The 10,899-nt window shown below is 49.7% G+C and overlaps 1 protein-coding gene across 2 annotated transcripts; it reads left to right on the top strand.

Annotated features, from left to right (window-relative positions):
• LOC105570400 (large proline-rich protein BAG6) lies at positions 1-7,921 on the top strand. Of its 2 annotated transcripts, none has more exons than XM_012027566.1 (20): positions 1-622; positions 1,110-1,230; positions 1,333-1,539; positions 1,629-1,863; positions 1,951-2,042; positions 2,241-2,502; positions 2,583-2,706; positions 2,787-2,987; positions 3,103-3,307; positions 3,390-3,512; positions 3,602-3,812; positions 4,096-4,367; positions 4,449-4,604; positions 4,678-4,756; positions 4,834-4,957; positions 5,038-5,344; positions 5,414-5,547; positions 5,641-5,850; positions 5,912-6,073; positions 6,474-7,921. In XM_012027566.1, the coding sequence occupies exons 1-20, from the start codon at positions 560-562 to the stop codon at positions 6,900-6,902; spliced, it is 3,717 nt and encodes a 1,238-aa protein (XP_011882956.1). In that variant the 5' UTR covers positions 1-559; the 3' UTR covers positions 6,903-7,921. The 2 variants fall into 2 exon arrangements, with proteins under 2 accessions (XP_011882956.1, XP_011882955.1); XM_012027565.1 differs by having other exon boundaries at positions 2-622; positions 1,933-2,042.
• Positions 7,922-10,899: the final 2,978 nt, after the last annotated feature.

Here is a 10,899-nt window from a genome sequence, read left to right as displayed (position 1 = left end):
TTAAACAATATCTATTGCTATTCAAACATTTCCTCTATTCTGCGCAGGTGCGCGTGTATCATTTCCGCCACTAGGCTTCCTCATAGGAACTGTAGCCCCCACGTGTTGTCAGCGCTCGCCGCGTCGCTGGTATAAGCGCATTCTGGGTAACGTGTCTGTCGCGTCCTCCTCTCCCTGCTCCGCCTTCGTTCGCGCGACATTGTGCAACCGCAACATTTGTGTGGCAACGTTATGAGACTCGCGACAAGACACGGGTCGAGCGCGAGAACGTGACGGGCCAGCGAGCGAAGCGAGCGATCGCGCAGTGAACGGAGTCGCGGATCGGCGAACGTTGCCCTTTGACCGTTCGTTAAACGCCCGTATTTCTCTCTCCCTCTCTCTCCTCGTCCCGTTTCGTTTCCTCTCTGCCGTACTCGGGGAAGACTTGGAGCAACGTCGTGACAGGCCCGCCGCAGCGTGGGCCCGTGGAGTATCCCGTGAATATCCCGGCGCGTCGTCGCCCGACGACATCCCGTAGTTCACGCCGCAGCCGGGCCTCGCGTGCCACGCGCCTACGAGAATGCTCGACCTAACAGTGAAGACCTTGGACTCGCAGAATCACGTCTTCGCCGTGGAAGACGACGTAAGTCGCTCCCCCACCTCTCCCAGTCCCCGTGGTCACGTGTCGATCGCCGGCGTAGTTCTCGCCGCTGCCTCGGCACGGAGTCTCCCGACGTCCCCCAGGACACATCCGGGGATGATCGGAGCGGACGTGCACACGCGGCTTGTCCCCGTAGCACCGAGTGTGCACGCCATCTCCCATGTGGATCTCTTAAGGCTGGTCTACAATACATGGAGTAAGCTGGAGTAAGGAGTAGGAGTAAGGAAATAAATCCATTTTATTTCTTACTCCTACTTCAGCTCTTAGGCTTACTCTCGGTGAATCAAAATGCCATCAACCAGTGTTACAATTATTTTAAAAATCATGCCCGTATTTCAGCTTCCTTACACCAAAAGCTAGAAGTTAGGGCTCTCCCTTACTCCTTACTCCACATATTTGTAGACCACGCATTATTTGTCTAATTACATAATGTATGTCTGTATACTCTATATTTCTCTCTTCCCTGAAGCAAATCACGGTACGCGGCTTTAAGGAGTACATAGCAGAGTCCGTCGCGGTACCAGCCGACTCGCAGAGGTTGATTTATTGTGGACGAGTGCTTCAGGACGACAAGAAATTGAAAGATTACGGTACGTGTACACACATCGCACATACTTGCGTAGATAACTTGCCGCGATAAGCTGCACGGGACGCGGCGACAGGCGTGCACTGACGTCTACGTGATTCTTCAGATTGCAATGGGAAAGTTATTCACCTGGTGCAACGCGCGCCGCCCCAACCTGGCCAACACGGGAACGACGGCGGGCAGACCCAGGGCCAGAGGCAGGGCTGGCAGAGCTCGCAGAGGCCGCATTATCGGGTCACGCGCACCCAAATGCATGGAAACGCGATGTACCTGGGTGCCATGTCTGTGCCAGCGGAGATCGTCGAGGGTCATGGTAATATTCTGAGCTTCCTCCTGTTTTCTCTTAAAATTTCTCTCTGTACACTTGTTGCGTCTTATTATTCTTGCATTTCGATCCCCCAGGAATACCGCAATTGAGCAATAGCTTGTCCGGTAGTCGGCTGAATCATGCCGGTCGCATGCTCGATCGTATAAACGAACTGATCGATCGACTGGACGATCCCAGCTTACCTCTGCACCCGCCTCCGGAACTCAACCAGTCGACTGCGCAGCAGCAGCATCAGCATCAGCATCACCACCAGCATCAGCATCAACATCAGCATCAGCATCCTCAAGAGTCTGAAATTGAACAGAACGAGTAAGTTGAGCGACCACTTGGGTCCTAGGTTTTCTCGCGTGGCGCAACAATGCTCTTGTAATTCTTCAGGAACAACGACGTTTCTAGAGATGACGGTGCTAGACTTGCCGAGGCAGCCGCCGCCGCTATCACAGCCGCGTTGTCAGCAGCTGGAGCGCGCGCAGTAACACTGTTCAGAGGTTTATACATTCGCGAGCCTGATTCCATTGGCTGCGTTCGGCATTGCAAATCGTTGAAGTGCTCTTCCTCTCTTTTTATTTCATTCTCCTCTCGTTCGCTTCAATGCAAGAGAGCGCTCAGACACCTCAGATATGCAATGCCGAACGCAGCTTTCGTTGACGGGCTGGACATAATCTTGCAAATTCGGTGATATTCAGGAAGCAGTTATAACGGTGGGAACACGAGAACTTCGAGCGATGCAAGTGAGCGTCAGAGTGATGTGCAACCACCACAGTCCCCGTCTCAGTCTCAATCTCATTCTCAATCTCAATCTCAATCCCAGTCTCAATCTCAGTCTCAATCCCAATCGCAATCGCAACCGCAGCCACAGGCACAGTCGCAACAGCAACAAACACAAGCGGCTACGGAGGGAGCAACATCGAGCAACGCTGGCCAAAGCAGACGAACTCAGCAGCAGGAGTACGCGTCCATTTAGATTATTTGATGAGCTAATTAGCAGATGTAGATGTATACCTAATCGTTAATTATTTGTCTTTTAGGCTCCCGCGACCTCCGCAAATGGCAGAATTATTGCAGAGATTGTGCAACACTCAAGATCGGCTGAGACCATACTTGGAACGTTATTGCATGCTTACGCTTCTCGATCCTTCGCTACCGCCCGGGGTAAGTGACCTCGATATTGATCGTCGAACGCGCAGTTAGGCACAGTTCCGCTTTACTGACGGCGACCATTCATTGTTTAGACCGGACCGAACACCGTAGAGGAAAGTCAGAGAATAGTGGACGGAGTTAGTGAAATTCTGCACCTTATGTCGCACAGTTGTCACGCGCTGAGTGATATTATTATTGACATGAGTCAACCGCCACCTAGAAACTTGCGGTGCCGACCAATAATAGTACAACACTCGGCCATTCTGCAGCCTGGTATACCGATCCAGGTAGAGGTGAGCAGTTGACAAAAAATACACAAGACAGAAATAACTAAATACCACGTGCCTATTTGTCCAAGCAATTGATACTGTCTCTCAATATATTCCTTTTTTTTCCTATCTCTCACAGGCTCATATCAGTTTGAACGGTCGTAGCGCTAATAACAACAACAGTAACGACGAGACGACAGAGTCTGGTAATCAGGCGCCGGCGGACAACGCGGATTCGGGAACTTCGTCACGTGTTAATACTGAGGAAGGTAATCAAGAGCGAGACCATGTGGCGCAGTCGCAGGAGGAACGGCCGCAACAAGATCAAGGCCAATCGCCTTTCGGTACGTTTCGTTTTATCGCGATACGATTCTCTGGACAACAAGACAGTATGGAATACATGTTGCTGTTTGTTTTTTTTTCTAGATACAGTATTCAATTTGCCGAACAATGTTGAAGTGCTGATGGAAGTTAGTTCCGAGAGCAATATAGATGCTGGATCGAGCAATGAACAGAACGCGTCGGGCAATGAAAACAACAATAACGCCCGTAAGCTATTGTCGCTACTCACCGTGTGTTACGCGACGCGTTTGGGGAGAGAAACGACGTTTGCCTATTGAACATTTTCCATTTTGCAGGCAGGACAAACGTATTTCCGTTCGGCACACCACCGCCGCCGTATTTCATGCGAAACTTTATGCAAGCCGTTGCCGGGCACATGGTGCACGGCGGTATCACCACTACTTTGAGCTCGAGAACCCCTCCCGTCACTACCGTCGGAGTGCAACAGGGTATCTCCTCGTCGATGGATAGCGGAAGCACGAATGCCGGTCAAAGCACTCAAGCACGGTACAACGTTATCGATGATATTGACAATATTTTTGTAACACCATTCAATTAGCTTATAACTCGTATGACATTTTTCCTTATGTTTCATTAGGTGTAAATTTTTCTTAACTCTAAAATTCATTCTTTAAAGTACGTTTAAATATTTTTGTAACGCTATGCAATTATCTTACAATTTGTATGACATTTTCCCTTATTTTTTTATTAGGTCTAAACGTTTATTAACTTCATATAAATTCGTTGTTTAAAGTACATCTGATATTAAGTAATTCTGAAAAATATACAGAAGCAACACTGGTACTCATCCTACCACCGCTACACAAACTCGAAGTACGTCACGGCCGCACGTGTTCCATCACCATGCTCATCCAATGGGTCTTGGTATGAGTATTGGGCTGGGTCTTGATTTCGATCCGTATCTTCCGTGCAACTCGCATCATGTGTATCGCTCCCCGAGTACCGCGTCCAGCAGCGCGACCGGCGTGACAACTTCCTCGCAAACAACGCGCACGACGTCGACAGCTACAGCAGACGCTCAGAATCAAACTAATCAAACCGGTGGGTAATACGAGGATAACAATTTGTTGTTTTCTTTTTTGTAAATGCGCGTTTCTACAATGTTGGAAAAATATTTTCTAGCGACGACTTCGACCACGACCACCAGTGCCACTTCTACGAACGCAACATCGGCCACGAGTGCGGAAACAGCTACTAATAATTCCTTCGCGAATTTTTTGCACCACATGTTAAGTCAGTCGGCGGGCGGTCAGTCGCAACCTAACATCAGCATCAATAGTAATGATAATTTTAATATTATAATAATGGATTTTAATATTTACTTCGATATTGACATTTGATCATGTTACAGCTCCAAATTTGATGGAAAGTCTTGGGAATATAATGCAGATGCTTGGTAACAACATACACGTAGGATTCTTGAGCGATGGGTGCGTTAAATTATGATTAAATCATTCACATTATGAATATACATAACACTAAATCGCGTAATTCTCTTGATGATCAGCTCAATCGAGAATGCTCCTACGTTGGCTGATCTATTCGAGGGTGGAGGACTATCTATGGATCTCTTCACGTCGCACGAACCTGGTAGAGAAGAGAATTTCCTCGTCGACCTCTTCGTATTGCTGGTAATTTCATCATTGCGTTTATTACGAGATCGGTATAAACTTTATCGTTCACGACGCTAAAAAGAATTCGTACCACACAGGCACAAACTATGACTCTGGATGGATTGATTAGAGTACGTCTCGGTCAGTGGGAGCCCATCGCTCGTCTCCGAAGACCGCTACAAGGGTTCCTGCAGTACACGTTCTCGAACGCCTCATCACCGGAGGCCCTTCAAGAGCAAGCGACCGAGCGTTTAATTTCTCAACTACGACCTCACATTCGGAATCTCCTGGCATCCGAGGAAGACACCAACAGCAGGGGTGGGTCTCGCATTGACGTCTGCGCGACCATCGAATCGTTGATCGCTCGCCACGAGAGAGATATACTTAGAATCTTATTCGACAACGGTTGGTATTTAACTTCGTGTTGTATACTTCTTAAAATCAACGAATCGAATTCACACGTTGGATTTGCAGGAGTCGACGATGTGAGGTTCGGACAGGATATATTGAGCATTCTAATCAATATGTGCAGCCAGATCTGTACGGTACTTCGGTACTCGCTGCGCGGCGGCCAAACTGGATTGGAGGCGATCGCGACACGTTTCATGGTTCGTCTCGATTCTCTTAAATCTGATACAAGAACGCGAGGGGTATTCGCGTGTGTTTCACTAACGCGATTTGGTTGCTTACTTTGTCCTTAGCGTGACTTGATGGACGGTGGTAATCCCGCTCTTCTCCAGTGGGTGCTGAACGGATTTATCACCCACCTTCGTACTTACTTTTTGTGCGTCCCGCAACCCCCGGATTCAGAAATCATACCACTTTTAGTGTACAGGGATGCATCTTCCCAATCGTCATCGGTATCCTCGGCTTCGAGCCGGCTATCTACACAGGCGCAACCGGATGACGAGGTAAGCAATTCTCATTTTTTTACCGTTGTAATATACAATAATATAATAATCTAATGTAAAGCCGATGGAAACCGAGACTCTGGAGCCGCAACAACAGCAGCAGCAGCAGCAACAGCAGCAGCAACAGCAGCAGCAGCAACAACAATCAACACGTGAAGGCTCGGTACCTGAGGATCGAGAAGAAATCCCGGAAACATTCCCTGGCCACGAAGCCCTACCTTCGGTATGTCAATGTGCAAGGAAGAATTTTTGTCTAACTCGTAACAACCAAGACTCTTAAATCAATCCAAAAATTTATTTAATATACATTCAGAGATAATTCAAAATTGCTGTTGCGCATCATATATAGAGGAAAGTCCCCTATTATAAAATAGGCTCTTAATATGAGATAGCGGGGGGTTTCTGTAAAATTAATAGACGTCGTGTGTTGATTCCACTATGCACTTATTGTCTTCGGAGCGAAATCTGTTTGGTGGAAAATACATTGCTAGATCGTGTAACCGTTGCGAAAAAAGATTTGTGATTGAATTTGGGTGTTGAAAGCCTGCTGTCTCATATTAGAAACCGATTTTATAATAGAGGACTTTCCTCGACATCAATAAGAACGATGCATCATTTTCTAGGATTGGGTACCAATTATCGCTCGCGATGGCGTGAGACAGCGCAGGCAGTTGCAGATGCAGGGTGTAACGCCAAACAGCGGCGTGACGACGTTCAGCGACGCGTATCTAGGCGGTCTGCCGAGCAAACGTCGCAAGCTGATTGAACAGCAGAAGCCGCGGTTACTAGTCAGCCCCACGCCAAATCATCATTCGACGATAGCGGCGTCCATGGAGCGGCTGGTCAGAGAAGGGGTCGGCCGTGCCGGCGTCGAGGAGGTCGAGGGTGCCGCCGTGGCCGTCGCGGCGGACCCTGCTGTGCGACGCGCGTTTGGTCAAGCGATTAGGGACTGCTTAAATCCGTACCGGTGCGGCACGCCAGACTTCCCGGACCCATTGCGCTTCCCGAACGCGACCAAGTACTTCGCGGATCAGGAGCGCCCGCCGAAATAAGCCAACGGCAAGATATAATATACTGACCGCGCTACCAAAGGAGATATCGAGGAATAGACAGTTGTTGTCCCGGGAGAATCGACGCGCAAAGAACAATTCCCTTAAAAAGAAAGAAAAAAAAAGATTAAATATTATATAAAAAATATATTTTCTCTCCCTCTTTTCTCAATGGAAAAGGAGAGAGAGAGAGGATAAATACATTTTTAACTGGCTGATCAGTACGGGGCAAATGTATTTGTTGTACTATCTATATGCTCATATCAATAACTGCTTTGATAGATTCACACGTTAATATAGAATTACTCTCCGGATTAAATTTATAATTAGGTAATATTTAGGATCTCCCTTAAATCGAATTTTCCATTAAATGTCAATTTCAGGAGAAATTAATATCATTTTTGCGGAAAATTGATATTATTTCCGTTGAAAGAAAAACACGAATACCCTGTATATACACGAATGTAAAAATTGTTAACTGCGCACTCGTCTATTTATGATTTTTTTGCACTTTCTAATTTTGGGTTGTCTCCTCCATTTGCGTAAAATGTTTTTTCTCTCTTTATAGTTCCTTTCTTCCCATTAAGTTATCTGTTTCAAATTCCGGTTCCATTGCCATGGTCATAAGAAGAATAATAGACACCGACTTTGGAACATTGTTTCCCTTAGTCAAATTTTGTTGAAAGCGATGACGTAGGTTTCGGGCAATGTTTTATCGCGGATACGTTTCGTGCAGATAATTTAATAGCGCATTCGATTGCTTGCACTAATGCGCACTGAGTGCATGCCAAGACTTGTTTCTAGTCAGTTCTTATATTCAAAGATCATCTGAAATATCTCCCGCAATGTTTCTTATCCAGAAAAATGGTCTGTAGCAACGTTTACGCGGGTAATTTTTTTACTAAATACTCTTCGAACATGTACTCTAAATTGTATTTAAGACCGACTTAAATACACACTGAAAAAAATGTCCGATTAAATATAATCGGATAATCCAATTACATGATAACAAACGGATATATCCGATGAAAAATTTGATCGGTTTTTCAATCAAATTTCATCGGATATATCCATAATTTAATCGGAAAAATTAACCATCGGACATACTATTTAATTGGTTTATCCGATGAAAATTTTTCTCAGTAGCAAGAATTGACCACAAACAAGCCCCAGCGTGCACTCCGGTATGCGCTACTACAAACAGCCGAATTCGCTGACGAATCTTTCGAGATTCGAATGCTCGAGGACGATTTCGGTGCGGTGTCTTTTTTTGTTTTGTTGCAACGCATATTCTCTACACGAGTCACACGTCGAGAATAACGGGCAAATTACCGCGTACATCGCGTGATTATAATAACGTGCTGTATGTTTAATCGTTCTAATAACCAAACAGTTGTATGGAGAAATGGAGTAAAACAATAAAGTTGTGTATCCCTTTTTCCTTCGTCTTATCGCGTCGAACTTGGCCGAGCTGCATCTCCGATCCTGAGTAAGTAAGATCGTCGGTTAGCGGATAATCTCGCTTGAATAATTAATTCGTCAGACCACCGGGGGGGATCGTTAGAATTCTCGCGGCGGTGGCGAGCGCGCGGCTTAATGCCCGGGATTAACGTAATGCACCCTTTCGGTGGCCGAACGGTGTGAAAACAAGTGGCAAACAATTACCCGGCGCCAATTAAAGAGCGCGACATTAGAATATTTACGGAATTTATCAAGCAGATTAGAGAGACGAGCGAGCTACGTTATCTCGTCGCTCTGTGACATTTTATTATTCCTTATCTTCTCCAATCTCTCGTCAATTCGTCGGCCGATCGGAACCGATTGCCGAGCGCGTCGACGCATGCACCGCGCCGTACCATCGTGGCACGCAACATCTGTAATGCGTGAGAGCCGCCGGTGATTACACGCGTGACTGGCCGTCGCGCCCGCCGAGAAATCGGATCGCTTTACGTGCGGTCCACCCCCGCGCGCCCGATATCGTCGAATTAAATTTTCATAATCGCACGGGAGGGCGTGGGAAGGGTCGTTATCGAGATCGCAATTGCGGCGAGCCGGGAGTAGGACGGGGGGGGGGGGGCTCTCGCCAAGTTTCAGGCTCGCTCGCCGTCGCCGTCACCTCGGGGCGACATTATCCGAATTCCGCTTCGAGTGCGCGCGCGAGCGCTGTCTACAAATCCGATTTCGAGTATCTCCGACTAACGAGAGCAAATTCAGCCCGATTCGCGGTAATCCTGTTTGCGCGCGCGGGCGCAATCTGGAAAAATCTGGATTACGAAAATTTCCAATCGATAATCGGGAGTGTTTACAGGCCGGCGGCAGTGAAAACAACGGTGATTTAATTCCCGCGAGGAGCGGACTTTCAGTTTATCGTCGGCGGGGCGGGGGGGGGGGGAGGAGGGAGGTGGGATCTTAGATCGAGACGAGATCGGATTCCGGGCAGTTCCGTCGCCCGTGCACGTGCGCGTTGCGGCAAGGCGCTTCCTTAATCGCCGGCGATCGCGTTACCGCCGCGTGCGATCGAGCGATACGGAGCGAGGATTTATTCGCGACGACAACCCGCAGGGCTGTTCTCTCCGCCGGGCGTGGGTCTCTCCCGCGAATTACGAATTACAACGTAACGCCGTGCGACGCGTCTCCTTTTCGCGCGGCGGCGGCGAAGGCGCGGCATCGTTATACACGGCTCGGTTTTTCCGACTCGCGTCGAAATGCAACAATTTCGCGAAGCGGTCCCGGGCAGGAGAGACGACGCGCATCGGTCGCGGACGGCGGAACGCGGCGACGTTGCTCGCCTCTTCGGGGGAGAGACGGGGTTTTTTTTTTCGCCGCGAGGCGACGAAGACGACGTTCCCGTCGCGGCTCCCTTTCCGCGCTCGGAGAGCAGAAGAGACCAACGGGAATATACACCCCTCTTCCCTCGCCGTTCGCCGCCGGGCCCGGGGTATATCCTCGACCGCGTATACCGCGCTTACACCACGTACCGCGCGTCCACACGTACGTACACGCGGCGCGGCGCGGCGCGGCCGAAGGCTCGCGAGGGGAAGAGCCGCGTAGAAAGGCATAATAAAGGCAGGCAGAGAGTATACCGATGTCCGCGCGGACTCGACGACCGGCTGTCAGGCGGCGGCTCGGCGCGGGGGCGCGCGCGATTGGCCGCCGGGCCGCCGTTCTTTCGGCCGGATTGGCCTTTTTCGCCGCGCGACGACGCCTCTTTATTCTGCCCGTGGGCGTCGCCGCGGATTTTTACGCGCGCGGGTTGGCCGCGCCGCGCCGCGCGCGAGTCTTATAGGCGCAGTCCCGCGCGTCTCGAGCATCGCCAGTCGAGCGGTCCGCGCGGACTCGGGCTGGTCTCCTGGGCTGGCGTTGCCGGTGCTGCCGCTATGAGGCCCCGAGGTTAAGACGCCTTGGCAATCAAGTAGAACCTCGGGCAAGCAGGGCCGGTTACGGCGCGCGGCGCGGCGTCGCGTCGCGCCGGTACACGGGGAGAAAGAGAGCGCGAGAAGGAGCGAGACGGGAACGTACACGAAGGCGGCCATATTTAGAAAAGGAAATCAGCGAAGAGCATTTCGCGCCGCGTACCACCGAGCTACTCCTCCTCCTCCTCTCTTTCTCTCTCTCTCTGCGACCCTCCATTCCGCAACTACGACGGCGACGACCACCTTATCGTTTCGCTCTCGTTCCCCGGCTTCGGTTCGATCTCTATACCGGGGGCTCTTTCCGCAGCCCGTCGCTCCAATGGATTTGACAGATGAAAAGTAACAGGCCGCCTCTCTCGCTTTTTCTCTCGCGCGCGCACCGATACTTCTTCGCCGGGGCGAATATTAACGGGAAGGGACGGCGGGAGGGGAGGGCGAGTGGAAGGCGCGAAATAAGTCACGTACTTTTTCCCGCGTGTAACGGCGCCCCGACGCTAATAACGAATCGTCTTTCGCCGTACTCCACCCTTCATTCTTCCAATCTCTCTCTCTCTCTCCCTCTCTCTCTCCCTCTCTCTCTCTCTCTC

This window comes from Vollenhovia emeryi, unplaced genomic scaffold (assembly GCF_000949405.1).
Source record: "Vollenhovia emeryi isolate VEMERY1.0 unplaced genomic scaffold, V.emery_V1.0 DF939120.1, whole genome shotgun sequence".
In the NCBI taxonomy this organism is placed as follows: domain Eukaryota; kingdom Metazoa; phylum Arthropoda; class Insecta; order Hymenoptera; family Formicidae; genus Vollenhovia; species Vollenhovia emeryi.
This window is presented reverse-complemented; position numbering and strand designations above follow the sequence as displayed.

Bases quoted from the DNA above. Each gene is read 5' to 3' on its own strand.
- LOC105570400 (XM_012027565.1), top strand. From the start codon at position 560: ATGCTCGACCTAACAGTGAAGACCTTGGACTCGCAGAATCACGTCTTC. The intron at 4,757-4,833 runs GTGCGTTAAATT...CTTGATGATCAG, and splicing joins GTAGGATTCTTGAGCGATGG to CTCAATCGAGAATGCTCCTA. The intron at 4,958-5,037 runs GTAATTTCATCA...CGTACCACACAG, and splicing joins TCGACCTCTTCGTATTGCTG to GCACAAACTATGACTCTGGA.